Source organism: Poeciliopsis prolifica, unplaced genomic scaffold (genome assembly GCF_027474105.1).
Source record: "Poeciliopsis prolifica strain line A6 unplaced genomic scaffold, Auburn_PproV2 SCAFFOLD003, whole genome shotgun sequence".
NCBI classification, from domain to species: Eukaryota; Metazoa; Chordata; class Actinopteri; order Cyprinodontiformes; family Poeciliidae; genus Poeciliopsis; species Poeciliopsis prolifica.
Window position 1 is genome coordinate 15,985,263 of NW_026562378.1, and position 23,746 is coordinate 16,009,008.

A 23,746-nucleotide genomic window follows, 5' to 3' on the forward strand; every position below is an offset into this window, starting at 1 on the left:
AGCCCGCAGGAGACAGAGATGTTGTCTGCTGCTTATTTATTCAACTTTGTGTTGATTACTGGAAGCGTTGCTGCTTTCCAGTAATCAAATTTTTGTATTTTCGTGTGTCGAGGAATGTGCAAAATCTTCTCTCTTTCAACATTTATGCTGTTTGGGTATTTCTCATCCAACCTGCTCACAGACAATTGCAGCCCTTGATGTACTTTAATCTTGTGGTAAAACTCTTAAAGCCTTGTGTCACCTTCAGCAACAACAACAGTGATGTCCTCTGACTCAGCGTCCACCTGAAGTGGGGTGAAAAAAGGAATGAAAGGAGGAGGCAAGGCTCCGGGCTCGGGATATTGGGAATAGTGTTCTAGGGAGCCTCAGCTTCAGGGACTGACCAGCAGTCATAATATTTGTGACGAGGTCAGATTGACTTTTTGAAGAAATCAATATGTGATATAGCCTACATGCTGTTGTGAACCTGGGAGGTAATGGGATCTTTGCAACGCTTGGCTAACAGGACTCCATGCCTTTTCTCTTGTTATTCCTCCTTCTATTTTCCTTTTCTCTTTCCTCTGCCTCACCTTAGCTTCTGCTTTGCTTCCTTTGGTGAAAAGAACAGACATAATGAATAATGTTAATATTTAATGACACTGGAATTGGTGACAATTAAGTGCAAAGACTGGATCATTAATTTTCTTGATGGAGCTGCTGGAAGAGCGGAAGGGGGAAAAATCTGCTGGATGATTTTTCATTTTTTAAAGCCCACCTGGTCAGACAAGAAGCTGTCGACTGGAACCAGTTAAAGCCACAAATTTACGATCCAACAATCAGTAACAACTTCCTGCATGCCAACCAGACTACAACCAGACTGCAGATTTGTCAAAGGGAGTATAGCTACAGGTCTGCATCAATCTGATGTTACAGAAATATGTGATTGTAATGCTGCAATCTGCTTGCAGCATCTTTCTTGCCTATTGACCAACGTGTAAAACCTGCACATCTGTCAGAGTTCGCACATGTAAGAGTGGTACTGTTCTACGCTGTTCATCATCAAATGTTATAATAACGCATACGAACAGAGCTCCTAAATGTTTTACTTCAAAATTTCATACTTTTTAAGCTTAAGCTTCCCAATTTTACTATTTCTGTGACAATGTTACATCCAAGTCAGTAATTTGTTTGTCCATTTTTCGGACTAATATCCATCTCTAACTGTGAATAAATTAAAAAAAATAAATAAATAAAATAAAACTGTCTGGATACTTTTTGTTGTAACTATGTCCTTTTTGTCCCTCGATTGAATAAATAAAGAAATAATACATTTATATCTGTTTTTTATATGAATGAATATAAATTATGATGCTCCATCAGCCTATTTTCCACAGTAGACATAAAAACAACATGATTGCAGTTTTAGTGCGACGCTCAGGAAGACTGAGGTAGATGATGAGGATGTCCCGTCAGACCATCAGTTCCCAAAACCACAAGAAGAAAAAAAAAAAAACAGAACCCCTCTTGGGACTCTGGGAGGATTATGAATGATAAAATTAATTTGAAAATAAGAAATAAAATAAAAACAATACTGAAGAACCACACTTATCAAAATAAAATAAAAAATGAACGACTTCAAAATGTTAAGTCTTGTTTAATACAATGTTAATAGATGTTCATATTTTAAATGTGTAAATTTAGCTTGGAATTTCAGAGACATGTTGTCAGTAGAACAATGTTCAAAAAAGTAAAATCAGAGAAACTGATCATTTTAAGTGCTCTCTCAATTTTTCCCAGAGTTGCATGATGAGAAAAAAAATCTGAATGCGGTGAATCCAAAATAACCTCAACCAAAACAGATGGATAAAAACACCGACAATCTTTGCAACAGGTGGGAATGTAAAACCGATTCACTGACCATTTTCATGCTTTATGCATGTGATCTGTTCACGTTTTATGTTTTATGCAAACATTGAAAGTGTTATTCATGTCACTGTCACTCTGAAGGATGCTGGCCTCCTCTGATATCACAGAGACACATTTGACGACCTCGCCTGACCCCAACCAAACGTCCCCGCGACCGTTCGACCTCCACAGCGAATGTCAGTCAAGAAAGCAGCATGTAAGGCTATAATCACACAAGCCTGACCTGAGACATCATGACCCTGCCGGCGCGCGACCCCGCCACGCCGCTCCGCTTTGGCACAGGTTGCTAAGCAACCAGCTACAGGAGCACCTCTGAGTCCAACATGAGGAAAAGCTCAACGCAATGACAGTGACAAACATGGAAGGCCACGGAGGTGACAAGGTGTCCCTTTGCAGAGAGAGAGAACAAAGAATCACCCTCTTCCTCTGCCTGTCCTCGTCACACAAGCCGCTTCCGCTCATCCTTCTCATCCATTGTTTCTTCCTGTCTCCGGTCACAACACTCACAGGAATTAAGCTCCGGTGTAGTTCGGGTTTTGAGCTGACAGATGAGAGACAGGATTAATGTTCGAACTTGTCCTTCAGCGCCGCAGTTTCTGTTTACAGCAGTTTGCATGTTCAAGGCGAAGCCTCAAGTGACAGTGCAGCACTAAGGAGACTTTTGTCTGCTGCTAACTTAATTAAGTTGTCAGAGAGAAGCCTTGTTGGTTTCATGCTTGTAAAAACAGTGCTAAGTGTTTTATTTATTTATTACTTAATTACAAGCGCAGTCTGACATGAACTGATACAATATCGGAATCTGTTTGCATGAAAGTCATCTGCAGATGAATTTAACTCTGATGTCTTCCAAAATAAGAGATAATAAAGGTTGAACCATTTTACTTTACTTTTAATGAAATAATCTATAATTATGAAGATAAAAACATTGACCAATATATCTGATGTGTTCTGAAGACAAAATGTGATGTCAAATAAATAAAATGTTACTGGTTTCTTAACTGTGACTGTTCATTTTTGTGCTTTTATGACATGAACCACTTTGAACTGCCTTGTGCTAAATCAACTTCACTAATTAATTGATTGATAATACAAATTATCATTTAGTGTATGTTTTGAGTTCATGTTTGAAATGGCTTACATGTGCTGTCAGAAAACAAACAATTAGTTTTAGTAGAAAGTTGGACATCTATGACAATAAATAATAAATTGATTCGATTAGAAGAGACGACATTTAATTTCAGTGTTTTTCTATTTGTTCAAATCTTTAAAGCTTAACGTTTTACATTCACTTACCACCAATTTTGTTCCACTTTCAGTCTTTCTCAAAGCTCAGCTTAGTGTACAGATGGAATATTTGCTTAATAAAAAGAGTAATAACACAATTGAAAGTTTCTCCTGTGTGTGTTTGTTCAGTGCGAGCTCTCTGGCCTGACCTCAAACAGCCACTCAATTTAAACCGGCCGGAGACCCAGATGGAAAATGGGGTCAGGTCTAATCAACACCGCTGTCATGATTATGTCCACTCCACTCCAACCTGTAACCAGGCAACAGGCAGGGCTGCCACAAAACCGATGTGACAGCTGCAGGTAGATTGAAAGTGTAAAGGGTGGACAGAAACCCGTGGGTGGGTGGGTGAAGAGGGTAAAGTGGGTGAATGGCCTCATTTCTTTTTTTTCAACCAGATTTTCCTTTTATGTCTCTGTTTGTCGTCACCTACATACGGGTCAGGAAAATGCTTTATTTATACAATAAACAACATTTATGAACCCAAGATTACAAAACGTACATAAGAATGGAATAATAAAGCTAAAAAGTACATAATTATAAAATCTTTCACTCCTCCTGTGTTTCAATCTTCTTTTGAATGTATTTGTTTTAATGCATAATTCCTTGTTTGTTTGCTTGTTTGGTTGTTTTACCTTTATTGCTGTTACTCGTTCTATTATGTGGTTAATCATTTTGTAGATCAATACCCGTTTTTACTTTTTGTCAGTTTGTAATGTCATTGTGTACATACTAATTGGTGAATTTAAAAAGTGCATGTTCATATGTGTTTTGCAGATTATAATGATTACGTAATCTTATGGCCAGGTTCTTTTCAAAACACATATTCTAGAATGTCAAATTAATTTAAGGATTTTATTCATGGATTTGAGTCGTTATTTTATGAGATTTTGAAGATTTTACAACAAAAAGCATCAGTGATTTTTAAAAGCATGAATTGGGTGCTTGTGTTTTTATTTATTTGAGAATAAATAAAATCATGTTGGCTGAAAGAATTATACATGCAGGTTAATTTTACTTCTTGAAATGTATATTTTTATAGGAACCAGAAAAATATGAGCTAAATTGCAATTTTATGTATAACTTGAAACTGGCATTCGTATGTGTTTGCTGTCTAAATAATTATACAGATTATTATGATCAAGTAATCTTATGAGCAGATCTTTCAAATGGATATTGCAACTTTAAAATCACCAAATCTGGAGCAGCTGAAGGATTGTGTTTAGTCTCCACAAAAGCTCAACTTTTGCAATATCGTTTTAATGTTTGCGATGATTTCTCTAAACTGCAGGACAAATTTAACATTCTTCCAAAAAGTTCAGACTTCTTAGGGAATTTCAAGACAAAGACTTTACAAGTTATCTGGGAGTATCAACAGCACAAAGCTACATTAAAGTCAAGCTTTAAAGGTCCTTCACATTTTATGAGAATTTGAATGAGCCAATTTCTTATTGAGTGCCAGAAAATCTGTTATTAAAGCATGACATCCGTATAATACTGAATCCCCAAGTATAAAATCTCCGGTAGATCCTTCTTGTAATAATCTGGAAGGTAAAAGCTACTAAATATGGAGTTTATTCCTACCATGGCCTTCTGCGAACGTCGTAAAGGTCAATCTTGTTGGGCGCCCTCCAAGGAGTGGCTGCAGAGAGCAAGAAAATAAGTTCAAATAATCCTCTCACTGTCGGACATTTCCCACCAGATGAGATCAAAGTAATCATAATTTCATTCTCTCTATCAAGCTACCAGCACAGAAAGCTGATAAGACGTTCTGCAGCGGAGAACCTGATGGATTCAGTTTGACTTTATCTTGCCATGAAGCAGAGGGCAGAGTGTTGACCTGATGAAGCCTACCTGGGTAGTAGCGCGTCACGCCCGTGGCGCTGCCGAACACCTGCCAGCGCAGAGAGCTGTCCTCTCGCCGGTTTTCGATGAAGACTCGCTCCAGAGCCTGCGTCCAGTTGAGCTCATTCAGGATCACAGGCGCTAAAGAAGAAAGAAGATTACAAATATGTAATAAGCCCCAAATTAACAGAATCACAGGGTTTAAAAACATTTCAAAGTAATTTGAGATTTAAGTTGTTTACAAACTACAGGGAAAGCCTGAAATTATGAAGCATGTCTGCAATAAAGCAGGCTGGTGAAAATAGTAAATATTCGACAGGTCTCATTCAAATTAGAGAATTAAAACGTGCTTGTTTAATAAGGCTTTAATATTTGAATCATTTTGTATTTTAATTATTTTACTTTCTCTTACATTGTTATGTATTTTAAATGATTGGGTGTATTTTTTGTGTTTGTTGTGTCACAGGATGTTTTAATTAATTTTTTTCAATATGACACACTTAACATTTGTTTAAAATGTGTTATTATTATTATTATTTCATCACTTTGTTCACAAACATAAAACTTGTAAATTCATTAAAAATGGCATTAAAAAGTTTTTCTGTGTAATTTTAAATGTGGAGAACAATATATTTCATAAAAGTGGTCATAACAATTTTTACAAACTTTCTTTTACATTTCTGGTGTGAAAAGATATTTAAAATTTGACTGAAAACTTGGCTTGTTTAATGTTATAATGGTATTAATAATTTGTTCAAACTAATACAAGCACAGTTAGTTTTCTGAGTGGTTTGTTTCAGACATCTTGATCTTAATAAATGTATCTTTACACCTTCCCATTTTTGTACACTAGTATTCTCCTTTTTTAAATTTGTGTTATAGTCACGTTAAAACACCCAAAAAAAACAAAATACTGAAACATTTTACAAAGACACTGGTCAACAAAAACCAATAAAACTCCTGGTTTATCTCAGTAAATAAGCCAAAGGTTGAGGTGAACAACCTTGTCTCTGCCAGCAGAAGTGGGTTGAGAGCATCAGGATGGATGCATTCAGGAACCTCAGGCCAGCGGCGGCCGTCTGAGCGCCGCATTAGTCTAATCTGTGTGATCTCTGCGGCGCACACAGAGGAGATCACCTTGAAGGAGGGTCATCCTGCACGTCACTCACAGCATGCGGAGGATGTCTGCTGAATGTCGGCTGCAGATTACTGCAACTTTTTTCTGCAGGTTTGGTAACAAATTGTGGCCGTTTGTTTAAAGCAGCAAAATTACTGCTCCTGCAATGGTGGCCATTTTATAGAGGGAATATAACTTTTTTAACTTTTAAATATTGTAATTGTGAAAGAAAGATAAATCATAATTGGATATTCTGGTTTTTTATTGTCTTTAAAAGCACGTTTTTGTCAAATATTCAAAGCCACAATCAGTTTAACTGCTGGACACATTATAATTACCTTGATGAAAAAAATAACTTTTTTCTTTTTCAACAAGAATATGATGGATGGATGTGCACTGTAAAACATTTCAGCCACACTTAGCTGTGTCTACTGTTTTCTACTCTTTAAGTCAAATAAATGTAGCGAGTTTTAGATCTTGAACCTAAAGTTTGTGAAAGATAAACTTACACTAGTAAGTTGTGTTAACTTTTTATTAAGAGCTGAATAAACCACAGTTTTTATGTTAGCACTGAAAAAAACTGAAAGAAAAAAAATTACAGAAGTGGGAACTATTTCCCAGAATGCTTAGCGGTTTGATTTTGTCTCCAGAGATGGAAGTGAGTCACATTAATCTGACTCCTGAGTTATTAAGGCAAATGTTTATTTTAAAGCTTGAGGATAATGTCCTGGTCTCACTAAATGTTTTTAGCAGAATTTATTGTAATGTTTAATAAAACTCATTATCCAATCAGAAAGTTTGTTCATTTAACATGAAACACAAATTTAAATTATTGGGCTTTAATTTTCAAGTTAAACCACCTTCAAACATTTTACAGTGTGCGGCTGATTATTGCAACACAGAAAGAGCATGGAGTGAGTTGCTTTTGTGAAATGATGCCTTATTTCACAATAATTTTAAAACTTCTGTTTTCCATCACTAGCAAATGGGATAAAACAAGAAGAATTGCTTTTCCAAACGGGTTCCAGTGAATGATATTTGACTCCAGTTTCAATCTGAGTGTCTATCATCCACCTTGTTCTGAGAATTACAGCAGCGTGAAACAACATGTTGTGGAAAAACAAAATGCTGAGACACTGATAGTTTTAGTGTTGTTACAGACAAAATCATTGAATTATTATTTTGATTCCATAACTGTAGTTCATTTAAATCCACAGGAGTAAAACAAAGTATGATGATGTGGAGAAAAGTGAGACTTGCACACACTCTACATGGTTTGCTAATTTAAAAAGTGTGTATTCTGGTAACACAGCTGTTGGGAGGAAAGTTTTGTTGAATTAGAGTCAATCTGTCAGCTGATGACAGTTTTGTTCAACATTGTGGAGAATTACAAGCTGACTTGGTGCGCCATGCGCTTTTAAATCTATGCATAAAGTGCCTGTTGGTTATGTCTCCAAGGTACTGCTCTCAGACAACATCGCTTCTTCTTACTGGATAAATCAGTATAAAAATCTCAACCATATGAGATTAAGTTTGAACTGGGGACTGGTTTAGTCTGGGATGGACTTTGCATTAAGAGTTATAAAGTATCATTTCTGTGTGAATTGCAAGCTACATCCCATTTAAATTTAAAAAAATATGATTTTAGGCATCTGCAGTTAGAGGTAGGAAAAACGTGTGCATCCAGAATAAAGCCTGTTCAACAGTAAGTGGTGTAATACACCACAGGTGGTGAATAACACAAGTACCACATCAATATTCAAGTCTCTGACTTCTACTTTGCACAGTCCTTATTTTCCTTCCACTTGTAGTCTCGGTTATTTTTTTTTTTCTATTCTAATAAATTCCTTCAACAACACACGACATGGAAACACACAAACACACAGACATCCAGACACTGCAAATGCTTTGAGTTTAATCGCCAAGCTGAAGTCAGAAGACGGGGAGTGCAATCAGAGGTTTAATAGCCACCTGATTAAAGAGGAAACAAGAAGAGGCGCTGAGCTGCAGAGAACTTCACTCGCTCCTCTGATTTAATTACTCAGCCAACCAAAGCTAGATAAGCCTCAGAACAGACGAGTCCGGCTTTTCTCAACGCTGCGTTTTAATTTTACACAAATAAACGATCATTATCCACTTTTCCCATGCTTCCAATTACTGCAGTGTTTCTGACGAGACACCGGCTGAAGGTAGCAAATAGGCAACAAGTATTTTCTCGTTCTGCTTGTCTGCTGAAATGTCACGTTTTTTAAATATATACTCAGACAGAAAATCACTCAATCACTCATTTATTTTCTTATTTTGCCACCAGGAAGCCATGTTCCATCGTGCAAAATTTACAAAATTGCAGCGCCTGAAAAAGCTTGGCATTGTTACTGTCTGTCAGAGTGCAAAAACAAACAACACAACAACAAACTCACAGCCAAAACAGAATCTGGAGGACATGAGTGTGTGAAAGCCAAATTGCCGCCATCACCGAGGGGAGCTCCTAGATGTGTTTTTCTTCAAAATTTAAAGACAGGAGCACAAAGGAGGAGCGGAGGAGATTAGAAACGGCTCTGCAAGTGAGCAGAAACTTAAAGACCAATCTAGAGAGGGGGTAACGGATGACTGACAGAAAGAAACAAAAAAATCAACTTGAGTGAGTGGCTGCTCTACAGAAAAGAAAAGGGAAATTTCTTACCCATGAAATCAGAAGTATACAAAACAAACAACTGAACAAGATCTAATAAAACATCCAAAAAATATCGATCAAATATATTTTCAAATATGTTTTGTAAAAGTTATTGACCACAACACAATTGGTGATTTATCATAAAAACATTTTTTCTTGCCTTGAGTATTTTCAAGTTTTGCCTCTGTTGCTGTTTGATGATTCATGTCAAAATGATTCACGCCAGTGATTCACCGCAAACTCCCAGAATGAGAAAGTCAAAGAGCTTTACCCCTCGTAACTCAGTGTTTACATTTGCCAAGAGTCCAGATGGCGTGAAGAACCAAACGGTTGGAGCTAGAGAGAGACATTAGTGAGGCTTTTAGTGTCAGCAACAATTGCAGCATAAAATATTCTGACTTGTGATGTCTGTGCTCTCAATATTTGTGGGAGAAATGATTCAACCAATATGTCCAGTTTTATCTAACCCTAAATAAATAACCACAGCGGTGTCAAACCAAATCAAGATCATCAATGCTCTTAAAGGGCCGGTCGTGCCAGAATGTATTGATAAAACCTGTTCACAAATCTCTACAATATCAGCGAATTATTAAAATCAAATAATATTATTGACCATCTTTTCAGTCCCTCTAGGATTTTGTGATGTTTTGCAATAAAAATCTAAATGTTTGTGGTACTAATATACACCATATATAAAGCTGTGGTGGGCCGGATTTGGCCCACGGGCCTCAGGTTTGACACATGTACAATAACAATATACAATATCCATCAATTAGCGATACTTGCTTATCCTGGCAGAGTTGCGGGAAAACATAATTTAACACACTTTTATTGTACTATAGATTAGTATATTTCACATGAACTGAGAATGTACCTGAAAGTTTTCAACTTTAACAGAAGTCTTTTTATAAAGATCCAAAATGGTTTCTTCTCAAGATTTCTGGCAATTTGTCAATAAAATTCCTTTGTATGTAATTTAGAAAACTGCAAAATAGCTGAAACGCTGAGTTACTATGACCTGTCATAACTAGAACATTGACCATTTAATGTGCATTCAATATTTTTTTAATCCATAAATAATTCTAAATTGGTGACTATATGATATTTTAAGTTGATGCAAAGTATTTTGAACAGCAATGTGCTACAAAAATAAGCGTGAATTATTAGTGAGTGGCTTAAAGTTTAACAAGGTCAACAAACAGCCAAAGTGCAAAGAAAAATTATATTCTGAAAACCTGGGGAAATGTTAACACATTATCTTAAAAGATTGCATGAAACCAAAGTAAAATCTAAGGAATGCAGGTCTGAAACTTTCGCTACTTAACTAACCTGTCACATCTATTCTTGAACACGTTTACATTTTCTTCGGTGTGAGTCTGCAACTGACGGCTGATAAGAGCCTGAAGGAGGTCCGTGTGTGTTTATGCTGCTGGCCAGAACTGAAACAGTCACATTTGAACTGCCTCCCGCAGCGTCGGGGCAAATCTGCCAAAACATCTGCACACAGGAACGCATATCTGCAGGTGATCTTTGCAGAAAAACTGGCACATCAGAGATAAGAGAACACAGCAAACTAATTCTCTTTGATTTATTCAGCAAGGATATGGTGCGACTTCTCTGGACAGTTGATAAAAAGACAAATTTCCCCTGGGTGGTGGTAGGTGGTGGTGGTGATGGTGGGAGGGCACGCTCACCCAGTCAGACGGGGCCTAGGAGCGCCGGCTTGGCCTCATCTTTCACCTGAAATGCGCTTCTCTGTGATATCTTTAAAAGGTAATTCATCAGCGCGCCGCTCCCTTGACATTTAAAGCACCCTTGGCTTTGCACCTTTATGGAGCGAGACTGCACACCAAGTAGGGAAACAATTATGAGCGGGATTTATGGAGCATCGCTGCATGAGATCATTCCTCAACTCTCTCCGCCGCGGCCTCTCCCCTCCCCTGAACGCCGGCGTTCGTACATTCTTCACAGTGATGTACCTCAGATTAAGACTGAACCGATCTGTCCCTTATGCCCTGTATTAATCCAACTCTATAAAAATAAGTACATGGCCTTATTATGCACACAGAGGGGAGAAATAGCACCGTAGTAAAACCACAAGTGGTGCCTCATGGGAAATCCATGATGGTATTTGAAGCCAAACCTATTAGCTGAAGCACTTTGAAGATTTATACTCATTTACACTGAAGTGCTGACACATTATGAGAACTTAAGTTTCAGGCACATTCTGATAAAATCATTGAAAACTTTACATAAAAAGAGGAAAAACAGACCTTTTAATAATTTAATAAATTGGAACAGAGTCACCTGAAGGTGGCGGTAAAGAGTATGACAATAGGGATTGTAACTATTACATTTACTTGAATAAATTTTTGAGAAAAAGGAAAAAACACACAACCTTTACTACACCATACATTTTACTACTACTTAAGTAATATTATTTATTCTTATTCGAGTACAATTCCCAAATAAATATTATTTATTTCAGTCTCATTTAAGTCCAGAGCACAGAGGAACAACCTTTTTGGGTCTGCTGGTCCGAACCTTTTCGGGGCCCTGAGCAAATATCCATAAGGATCCCCCAACCAACATGTCCACACCAGACGCTTCATCATTCCTGTAGCTTTTCTGTTGCAATGTTTCAGTTTCAGTTTTTATTTGTTGATTTATTCTATTGTGTTTTTGTTTTTGCAACATGCCGTGGTGAAGTTTTAACCAGTTTTTAAAATGCTATGTAATTAAATTTGACATTGACATTATGTGTGTAAGTTTGCAACTGTTATTAGCATTATTTGTAAAGCTAAATTACAAATAACCTCCCGGTTAAATCAGGCTACTGATTTTAACCTTACAGGAGGAGCAAACAACAAAAACAAAATGATTTTGAGAAGCAGCGTGGTATTTAAGTGCCATATCCATTTAATTATTTAAAGGTAACTGATAAACACTAACTTTACAGTAAACAACAAGATTGATATCTTATATTTCAGCCGCCAACAGCGTAGTTCATATTTATTACAGAGGATGATTACTGTCACTGGAGTACGGCTCGATTAATTTTACTTCATGTCTTCAACCTCTGCAACTCGACGCAGCTCTGCTTAATTGTTCAACTTTTCAGCCTTTTGTCTGCAAGTGATCACCAACACAATGACGCTGACAAAGACTGAATTTAATCAACTAAAATTACTAATCAACATTCCACTTTGCAATTATAGTTATTTTGCTCTCTTTTTGTAAATAAATGCCACGTCTTTTCAAACTTGACTGGTTGGAAAAATGTGGATTTTGGTACAGACCACAAGATTTAAGATGATGACGTTTCTCCTTAATTATGAACAAAATAATAATTTAGCTGATAAAACAAAGAAAAGCAAGAAGGTAATTCAACACGGGCAGCCCAGTGATAATCTTTTTAGTCAATTTGTGGTTGTTTCTTATTCTAGTGTCAATAAATACAACTAACAATCATTTTTAAAAAAATCATTAGATTTATAGATTTCAGTCCAAGGCCTTATAATCTGATTATGACAACGTTTACAGAACTTTTAGCACATTTGTCTGTGCTAAAAGATTACAAGCTGAGATAAGTGTATTGGTTTTAAATGCAACATTCTCAAATCTAAGTAATAGTTTAATATGAGCTGCATTTATCCAATCCAGCTGTTAAAATTTATAGTTTATAATAAAGTGGACTTAAGAAGAAAACAGGACACCTCATATGACCAACAAAGAAGGGACCTGACTCTAACTTGGATAAGCTTCGGTCCAACCAATTTTCTTGCAAAGATTGAATAGAAAATAATCTTATTCACATTCAAGTTTGTTCCTTTTGAAAAGATTGGGGCCAATTTACTTTGGTAGTGAATGGGAAACTATTCTGCGCTTACAATGGAAGGGTCTTTTCACACCTTGTATGTTTTATATTCATATTTAAATTTCAAATTAAATAAAATCCTTTAAACCTTTCATTTTTTTCTTTGTTACATAATCTAAATCATCTGAAGGTAGCTCTGCTACTGTCCAAGTAGAAAAGCGGTGCTGCGCTCATTCATCTTGCTCTCCACAGGAGTGGGTTTATATCTGAAATTCAAAGCATTATATGCTCAGATAATACACCAGTGCTCTATTTCTTAAAAAAATTCTGTTAACCTTACTCTGATTTTGTCAATATTCACTTGTCTTGATTGACTGTTGCATTATTTTCCATATTTCTGGATTTTCACTTCTCGTATCTGTTTTGTTTGCGCCTCTGAGCTGCAGATTTCTTCCCACAGTGATGTGTATTTCTGAGCAGCAGAGATCAGATGCTGCTGTTTATTCTGAGGACCTCACAGACTCCAAATAAAAACAAACCAGCAGCCTGATGTACCAATAACTTCCTCCACAGTTCAAAAATCACTACGCAGCGGCACCTCTGCTTCTGCTGCGTGTATCACCTTTCTTCTCTTCCCTGCCGTATTGTCAGCACAGTTCATTCTCCATCTCTCTCCTGCTGATCTCCTGTTTCCTTCCTGTCTCCTCTTCTTTCCTTCAGGCCTGATTTTGAACATGGCTGAGTGTTAAAAGAGCCTGAACCTTAAAGCCTTTCATCCCGCAGAGGGGAAACGGCAGCAACAGGAACTGGCAGCATCTCACACATTCGAACGCACAGATTTTTCCCCCCCTGTCTTCAGAGCAAAGAAAAAGTCTTTTTATGGCTTTGTTATGAAGAGAAACAAAATGTAGAGAATAATCCAAGTTCCAGTTTTTATTCTTTAAAGTTCACAAAACTGTCAAACTGTAAAGCTGCTACTTAAATTATTTTTAGCCTTAGAAATATCCTTTTGTCAACATATTTTGTCGTAAGGTGAACTTGTTTACTAACTCCGGAAAACTTTCTCCAAGCTAAAACCAGCCATAACAAAAATATGACTTCACCCTTTTGAAAAAAGTATTTACACCTTTTGATCTTTATCCCACTTTGTAACAATGCAACAATAAACTTCAAAGTATTTTACAGGAATATTTGGAGAATAGATAGAAAGCTGAAAGAAAACTAATTGTTTTCAGCTATTTACAAATAAAAATGAGTGTGTCTGGACTTTGACTGGGCCATTCTATCTCTAATAGAGCATTCACACCAAATGCATTTCGCGTCCGATGCTTCAAGTTCGACATGTGCGCACTTTGAAGTGCGACGCTTGACGTTTAGCTCTAGATGCACGACAGTCTCGTCAAAATCGCTCTAGCAGGATTTGAGAGGAAACTCAAACGATTCCAACGTCTCCTGCATATTTCATCCACATAAATGAGTTTATTTAACTTTGATTAAGATTTATTAAGCGCTTGTTTAACGCGATTAAACATTTCTTCTGGTCGGATTTGGATGACAGTAAAAGTCATAACTCGACATTCCAACTTCCTCGCTGATCCTCTTCCAAGTCAGGTCCCATATCTGTTCCTGCCTCTGTTCTCATAATTTAATCTGTTGTAGATTACAGGACAAAAGCAAACAGCGACAATTAGTTTATCCTCCATAGTTTTTTCTATTCTGAATCATGTCGGAAAATGCTATGTCATGGCAAAAGTTCTGATTTTTCAATTCCAGCGTCGGATGAGTCAAATGCTTTGAATCGCACTAGGCTTTAAATTCACAAATACGGACTCTATTCAGTAATAAATTGACCTTCGAAAGCGATTGGTGGAACTGGATATTTTAGGAGCATCAATAAGGCAGCTGAATATAAATGCAAGCCACATTGTTCAGATTTTTATGAATAAAAAAACTGTTATAAAGCACATCAGTTTTGCACAAATTCATGTTGCTCTGCCACTCAAAATCCAAATAAAATACCTATAAGTATTTAAAACATAGTTGTGACTCTGCATGTTGAGCTTTTATGTAAATTCTTAAAGATGCAAATCATACCAAAACATAATTTATTATACATTCTGTCCCAATTTTTCTGTCTGACAAATATTTTCTGGTGAAAACATTTTTTTTTCCAAATGGTGTGCTTGTTATTAACAATTTCAGTTTTTGTAAACATTAATCTCATACTCCGATGGTGGGCAAACAAAAACCAAATCTTCAGAGGAAGTGCGATAATTCAGAGAGAAACAGACAGGAGACCTCCTGAGTGCACCTCAAAGTAGTTTTTCCAATTAAAACCGGAGCAGTAAATAACAAACACAGAAAATGTAATTTGTGAGCCTGGTGGTGAGTGAAGAAGAGTTTGCCGTGCTGACTGTTCTAATTAGAGTGAGGGTAAATGATAGTGCCCCTTCACTGGGCACACACTCTAGGCCTGGGGTGGGTGCAGGGCGAAAAGAGAGAGAGAGAGAGAGAGAGAGAGAGAGAGAGAGAGAGAGAGAGAGAGAGAGAGACAGAGAGAGAGAGAGGAGAAATGGAGTCAGTAAAGTCAAGAATGAAAGAGATGCAGCCCGCGGGTTTTCGACACTCTTTTGGTTTTACTTTAAATCCCTTTTCCTCACTTTTTTTTCTATTTTCACAAATTACTTTTGCTTTTTCCCCCTCCATTTAAATCTGGTTTGATGTTGAGAGGGACTGAGTTGATCTCCAGCATGGTGTGAGCTGGTTGACAGTGAAGCTTCCTCTGCTGGAGGCAAAGTGTTAAAATGAAAACAGATTACATTTGTACCAATGGAAACACACATACAGATGTTCTCACTGGCTGACAAAAGCTACACTTATTTATTTGACTGTGCCCAATCCCTAAATTGTATTCGGGTTAAGAGGGAAGAACGTTAATAGGTGGCAAAAATATGAAGGGGATATTTATTAAGTAAGCAGTAACAAGAACTAGCAAACATATTTTGTTGTGGACAAACCTGCACGTCTAAAATGTTGCTATTTTTTAGATTCCCTTTAAACCAGTTTAAAAGTCTGAATCATAAATAACCTCACAATTACGCATCTTTTTCTCTTATTGTTTAAACTTCACACATTTCATCCCTCTGTTGGTTTTATCTGCTGCATTCAGTTTCCTCCAGAGGTGCCCCAAATTGTTCTGTTTTACTCTGAAGCTTTTTGCTGGGAGGCAGCCGCAAAGCAGACAGAACTGCAGCAACAAAAATGCAAACATTTCAACAAGCAGCAACTTTAAGGAGGTGAATGCAACATTTTTTTGTTGTTTGCTGCATTATAGGCTTGATTTGGCTTGGAGTTTAGACTTTTCCATGCTGATCTCATCTTACATTAAATTTGGTTTGATTTGATGCAAACCTATACAAACCAAATCTAAACTGGTTTGATTTGAGGCATTGCCTTTTATTTATATGTAGTAATAACAATAAGTCACTCTTGTATGACTATGTAGCTGCACCCAAGTCCTAAAATGTTTGTAAATAACTTTAAATTATGGCTGCAAATTGTGGTTTATTATTTCAAACCCATAATTGAAAAAGCCAACAAAATTGTATTTTATGATGTTCCATCAATTTAAACCCCTTTGGTCCAATGTGAAGGCTAAGAAAGACTTGTTCTCCATTTTAATAAGGCATCAGGTGTCATGACTCCAGTTCCCCAGTGAGCTGTCAGTCATCTGTTTACGGCAACAAATTATATTCTGTAAAAATTTTTCCCCGTTAAATAAATGTAAAGAAAACTGTTTGGAATTTTTTTTTCTCCAATAGAAAAATCAAAACTACCATAGTTGTAAGTGAAATAATATTAACAATAATAATAATAACAACTCTTATTGAAAGGTTAGTTGTAAAATAGTTTTGTGTTATTTCAAGTGCACTAAGATATTTGCACTGGAAACTAGACCAAAATTACACGTTAAGATTTTATGTTTGTGCGGTGAACAAAGGCTCCCTGCAGAAAAATAAATAACCAGCTAGACGTGACACGAAGTCTCGCAATATTAAAATGATTCTTTTTTCTCAAGAAAATGCGACTTCAGTGAGGTAAGCATAAGCTGTTACAACGAGGACTGAATGTGAACCGGGTGCCACAAATGCTCAAAATTCATTTGAAGTAAAAACAAAAAAGTGCGCTCGACTCCTGCGCCTCCACATTTGGTTGATAGTTTGTGTGGCAGCATTTTGGATATCAGATAGAAATCTGTGACAGACAAGTGAAAAATATATATTTTTTCAGCAGAGAGGGATGTTATTGAGCTCATATTCTCAAATTACGCTCTGCGGTTTATTTCCGACTTTGAAACATGCTTTGAGGGAATAAAACCTGTTTCTCCAAGACAACCGCGCCCACATCAGTTTATTCATCTGTGCCAATGTGGCGCTGCCCGTTTTGTAATAGGCAAAGATAATTAGAAGTAAACTGCACAAATGTTTGACCTGAGCTAATTAGGAAGTTTGCAGACTTTGCAGCAGAGATCACTGGAGGGATAATGAATTATAAAATGGTTCATTACTGCGCTTAAGGGACCTGCTCAATCTCAATAAATGGACATGGGGCCTAGCAGACACATCAAACCAAAACGCACACATCGCCTCATTGAGCCGCTGAAAGACGGCTATTAAAAGAGATTTTTCTCCACCTCTTTTATTTTATTGAAGAGTCTCCTCTTCTTCTCTGACAGCTAACCTTTTGTTTTGTCTCAGCTTTTCAATTTGTTCATGAATATCTACTTTAATGTGAAAATGCTGTTTTTGATAAAACTGTTGAATTCTACAGATCACCAAAAACAAACATCAGCTGTTTGCATTACTCTGTACTTTATGCTGTGTGCTCCACATTTTTAGCTTTAACTTTTCCTGCCTTTCCTCCAGCATCTCCCTGAGGACCGAGACTGCCCACTCGCACTGCCCGTCTTCTGATAATACTAAACCCACAGATTTATTGTAGATCTAGACCCTTCAAGACCCAGAGGACAACAATCTGCCCACATTAGTTTCCCCAGACATGCTCTCCAAGGCAGCCTGCAGGCTGGACGCAGAGCCAAGCATGACAGAAAATAATCCTCTTCTACCAGCCGACACAGCTCCTATTAAAGCCGTTTGGTTTAGGTTTAAAAATATTACACCAATTCTGCAGCTTGGTTTGACATTTTCAGACAAAGCTGTCAAAAATAATCAACTGAACATGAGACCCCCATGCAAATCGAGATATTAATTAATTGTATGTCACATTGTTTTTATTCAAAACGTGGGGTCTGCATGAGTGAGTCCAGCCTAATGAACCTTAAACTGCTGGATTTCAGAGGTTATAACAGCGGACGTTAATTCAGCCTCAGGCAACAAATGGCCAACAGGGATGATGAGCAGTGAGCTTCACAGCCTTGGATTTGTCTAATTCTTTAAAAGTTAGCTTGCAGGAACAGTTGCTAACCTCAAATAGATGACAGGCACCAATATAGGCTCTTTATGTGAATGAATTAATAAATGAAAATATTTCATCTGTTTAGATCTGGGTTTTTGTAACATATTTATCAATCAATCCATGTTGACTTGCCGATGTCCAGCAGAGGTGAAAACATTAAACAAATGAATATTTTTTCACCAAGTTATGATTGCTTTGGCTAATTTGATAAAACTCAGTCGTCTCTTCTATGCAGAATTATTCTAGTTCAAATACATTAGAGACTTTTGAGCATCAACAGGTTTGAAACCATCCTATGGCTTCTGATTAGATTTAATTCCAGACTTTGCCTAACCTGTACATTTACTTTAATTTATGGTCAAATATTCCTTAAAAGCTTATAAAATATAATCTGTCAGAAGGAACATTATATGGATTTTACTGAATTTATACTGTAAAATTCTGATAACCACAGCTGCTGGTATTTTACCAAAAATTAGAGCTGTGTTTTTACAATGTTGATAACTCCAAAAAAACAAATGTTTATTTTTAGATATTTTTTTAATGATAAGAAATTCACTGTCTGTATGCTCTACAATATATTGTGACTTCCCCTGACTTCATATGCAGACATGATGAAGTAATAATGGTCAAAATTCACTGCAATATGTCTGCATTTCAATCATTTGACAGCTCCAATCAAATAAGCAAACATAATGTGCAAAGAAAACGTCAAAGCAGCTCAATGCATGTCAGAGAAAGAGGATCACAGACGTACAGACTCAAATTCTTCTTGACATAATTTCTGAATGACTGAAAATCCAGCTGCACTCAGCTTGAAAAGAGACTCGTACTGTCATCTAGGGAGCAGGTGTCCCGACTTACAAGCTGCTGGATCTGCAGTTTAAGAAGATGCAGAGTATATAAACTTACATCGCTCTAAGCCGAGAGGCTGCAGATTAACAGAAAACAAAACATCTGATCCAGGATCCAAAACTCAAACATTTTACAACTTGTAAATATGGACAAACGACAACACCTTCTGTCAACTTATGTGGGAGCAGACATGCACATTTAGCAAATTTCAGACTGAGATAACCAACAGTTGTCAAACTTTTTGATGCATTATTAGATTCTATTTCTGACTCAAGAAAAAAACCAAAATATAACAAATTATTCACCTTGCAGCTGTTTCACATTAGCAAACCAATTACCATAAAACAAAGTTGGAAATTAAGAAAACATAGTAAGATGATGAATTTTGCATCAAACTTGGTCTCTGAAAAGATGCAAATGTTTGATCAGAACTTTGCCAGGGACATGCAATTTGGTTACAAAGGGCCTTAAAGAATGACTCTACACATACACAGCTAAAATAATTCTCAATTGCATTTTTATCAACAACTATAACACAACACACATGCTTATAATTGGATTGGCACAAATCTGCAGTTGGCAATCTGAGCAGTGCAGACCGTGCAATGGGAGCTAACTAAACAACATCAATAGTAAACATTTTCCACAGAGACGAAGAGGAGAAAAAAGAAGTAATTCCATGCACCGTGCCACTCTACTCCTTTAGATTTCACCAGGCTCAATCAAGAGCCCTTTATCCTCTGGCTCACATCCTCAGACAGGGGATCCAGAGCTGCCATAAAATGGGTCCGGGAACAATGCACAGCCTTGATTGCTCTATTGTGAGTTAGCTTTGGCCTTTGACATCTTCTCCTGAACCAAGAGTGTCTAATTCTGACAAGATTTGTCTGGAGAGACGCAGCTGGAGGGCATTGTTACAGACAGGTGCCATACACTGCCTGCTTGACAAAGAAAGTCAAGAGTAAGACAATGGCGGAGAGGAAGAAACCGCTGCAGTAGAAGTGTCTGCTCATTTCCTGTTTCTCTTTTTAGTCAGGGTGAAGGTGTCCTAAAGGTTAGAGAGGTAGATAACAGAGGAAGCATGTCCATGGAAACCCCAGAGGGTACATGTGTAGCATTTTGCTCATTTAGCGGCTGCAGACTAAGGATGGTGTTATGTCTGCAGGGCTGAAGAATGCTGCGCAGGAAGGGCAAAGTCTACAACAAAAAGCATGACTGCTAAAAGAAAATGCAGAAAATACAGTGCGAATCAGTTTGAGAGCGAGTATCAGTCATCTGAAATCACTTCACTGTGCAAAAGTGCAAACCGATATCAAAAGAGATTGAGTTACTGAGTGAAAGTGAAGAGGATGTGTCATCTAGTCATGACCTGAATGACTGAGAAAACCAGGAGGATGTTTGGTTCCACCGTAAAAACAGACGGCAGGCATTCATCTACATATACAGTCAGTATTTACATAAATATTAATATATTATTTGAGCCTAAAACAAAAGTAAGAGTCAAAAATGTTTGACATGATCTCGTTGCTACAATATATAAACTGAAAAGCATCAGTTGTTCCCACTAATGCTAACGTAACAGACTATTACAGGCGTAATGTCTAAAACATTTAATCAATGCTACTTCAAATTCCATACATAGAGGACAAATATAGAGTAACTAAAGCGAAATTAAGTGTTAGATTTTAAGTGATCATTATGCAATTAATTAGTTAATTAAAGTGGATGCCTGCAGTCGAGCGCTTCACTGACATGCTGCTTGCATCGCAGCTTGTTAACTGTACTTCTAAAACAACATGGCGGTCCACTACTTTCCACACAGGAGACATTTACTCCTTTCACATCATCTCTACATGCATTTTTTAACCCAGTAATATTTCAACATCTCTATTTTGAAGTAAGTAAACAAATGTTGACTTTTCTTTATGTTTTTTAAGCAGACTTAGAGATTGCACCTTTTTTTCAGTCACTAAATGCTGTTGGACAGGAAACTGTAGTTTTTACCCAACAGGACCACAAACTACAGTATCTTGCAAAATCTTGGCTGATCAAGATATCTGTGAAAAGCTCTGATTCTCTGTGCAAGTTTAATCAAAAAGTATGTAAAATGCCTTCCAATATTTTGGGTGATCGTTTCAATGAAGATGTGTTCATATGTAATTTCTGTATAACCAACATAGAAAATACAAAGTAGAGCATTTTTTATAATATATTTAACATTAAAACATTTTCATAAAACCTTACAAAAAAAAAAAAAAAATCTGAAAACATCCTGTTTGTATCTTCAAAATACACATCTAGGTTTATTTTTCTATCTTCTACTCTTTAAGTGAAGTAAATTTAGTCAGTTTTAGATTTTGAACCTAAAAATGAGTTTGAGAAAGATAAACTTACAGTAGTAGTAAGTTGTGTTAATTTTTTATTAATTTTGTCAAACCTCCATGAGTTGAATAAAGCAGTTTTTATGTTAGCACTTAAAAAAACTGAAAAAGGAAAAAGACAGGAGTGGGAACTTTTTCCCAGAATGCTTAGCGGCTTGTTTTTGCATCCTGAGACAGAAGTGCATTACATTAATTTGACTCCTGTATTATTAAGGCAAATGTTTATTATAAATATTGAGGATAATACCCTGTTCACACTTAATCTTCTTAAACAATTAATTTTTATGTTTAATAAAATTTATGATCAGATCAGAAATTTTGTTCTATCAATTTGACAGAAGAATTTAAGTTATTCTAAAGTAAAATATTTCTTTTAACTTGATATTGTGATTGAAAATAATAGAGAAATGTGGCCCTTTAACTCAGTGAGGGAAGTTTTTTGTTGCACATAGTAAAATAATTGTTTGGCTTAAATTGCAGCATTAAGTTAAAACTCACAATTCAAGATTAATAAAATTAAAAAACAATGTTTAGACAACTTGACTCTTGTTAAATCAACTTTATGAACTTTTGTTTCTGAGTTAAAACCAATTAACTGTTATAAAGTTAAATTACTTTGTCAAGGCAGCAGGTGGACATTTTCATTTTAAACCACCTTTAATATTTTACAGTGTACTTTTAAAGATAAATTTTCAAATCTCACTGTAATGGATAAGAAACCATGTTGACCTTTACTGCCACTGATATCATCTCTGCATTATTCAACAATAACATTGTGATCAGACATTTCTAATATTGTGCAGCCTATCAACACTCGTCTTGTTTTTGTCTGTGTGTAGCGAGATGGAAGATTTTTGAAGGATATTCTCCTACTGTCTCTCAAAAAGCATTTACATTAAGTTTTGAAATAACTTACAGCCCTTGTATATATCTGTGGGAATCTGGACGGCACTGGAGGAGTAGTTGACCTTGTTTTTAAAATTTGGATCGTCGACAAACTCCAACTCCAGGGAGGACGAGGTCTCCAGCGGAGCTTCCTCCTCTCCGTCCTCTGTCTGCTGAAACACACACAGAGAGGGAAAAAAAACCCAGGATTACAGAGCTGCATTTTGTAACTTTCTACACTGTGATTATGGAAGACATATTTGTTCTCGGCATATATTATCTTTCTTCCTGACTCGCCGAATTTGAATCATGTTAAGCATAAAAATGGTGATTATTCTGCCTTCTGTCTGACCTCAGATTCTGTTCTCTGCCTCTAATCAGAGAAAAACAGCAGGTATGAGCTCAGTTATGAAACCGGGATTCATTAGTAGCTATGATAATTATCACAGACCAATGTGATGTTAGAAGAATTAACCCCAGCGACTGGCATCACCTAATTACTGTTTATTTTCTCGACCAGCATATTTGATTACAGACTTTCTTCTCTCCTGCCTCATAATGTGAGTAAGAAACTCCCATCTTAGGGTGTTTTGTTTGCAATTTGAGGCCATATTTTGCATTTCAGAAGAACCAGATGTCAAACAAACCCAACATATTAAAAAAAACAAAAACAAATGTTTGGCAATGTTATGTGATTTATCGGATGAAATGATTGGAAGAAACAACACAATTCATTTGCTTGTTTCTGATTTGACATAAAGAAGTGCACCCAATAAAAAATAACTACCACAACTTTACCACTTATACAATTAATTAATTCATTTATTTTACACTTGTTGAATAAAGAAAGTCCTGAATCCTGACAACAGCTAAGCTTAAAAATTTCATTTTGATAAAGCAGCAAGGACTAATTGGATGTGACACGACTAAAAAAATGTTTTTGTTTTGTTTTTTCCAAAGAATGTGAATCAAAACCTCTTGTCCACAGCTGAAACTGATTGATGGGCTGGCTGTAATTGACTATTAAAACGCAATTAGAAACTGCTGTCAGGACGAGCCAGAGGACCTTCGAGACGAAGCTCCGCTGTAAGAAACAGAGGCGGCGATAAACGTTATGAAAGAAAATAACCCATGAGAGGATTTCCAGCTCAACAATTTTCATAAAAATCTGAGATTGATCTGAAAATGATCAGCGATGTTTAAAAAATGAAAAAGAAAAAAAAAGCTAAATAAAGGCTTATTAAAAACATAATTCTGTATATTTCTCTCGTTCTTAGACATCACTGTAGTTACGCTGCTATAGAGTCAGGCTGCTTGAGGACAAACCAACCACTTTTTCTCACTTTCTTCTTCTACTACTCTCCGATTTGCAATTCTGACTGTTATTTCAATTGTTCATTTGATGCTTTAAAAATGAAAGAAGACATCAGTTGAGATATTGCTGCCAAAAGTCTAAATATTCTCCCTCCCTGCTATTAAGTTTATACTTTTTATGAAATTAGAAAAAA

At 36.5% G+C, this 23,746-nt stretch overlaps 1 protein-coding gene across 15 annotated transcripts in view; it reads right to left on the reverse strand.

The window, feature by feature from the left end:
* cacna2d2a (calcium channel, voltage-dependent, alpha 2/delta subunit 2a) overlaps positions 1 to 23,746 on the reverse strand; it is a 200,897-nt gene that overhangs the window by 45,796 nt on the left and 131,355 nt on the right. For 13 of the 15 annotated variants that reach the window (XM_055027434.1, XM_055027432.1, XM_055027433.1 and 10 more), the window contains 3 exons: positions 22,270 to 22,411; positions 5,044 to 5,175; positions 4,774 to 4,831 (listed from right to left, as the gene is read on the reverse strand). In XM_055027434.1, coding sequence (XP_054883409.1) covers positions 4,774 to 4,831; positions 5,044 to 5,175; positions 22,270 to 22,411 — 332 coding nt within the window. The remainder of the gene's footprint in view (positions 1 to 4,773; positions 4,832 to 5,043; positions 5,176 to 22,269; positions 22,412 to 23,746) is intronic. The other 2 variants (XM_055027426.1, XM_055027423.1) reach the window with 1 other exon arrangement.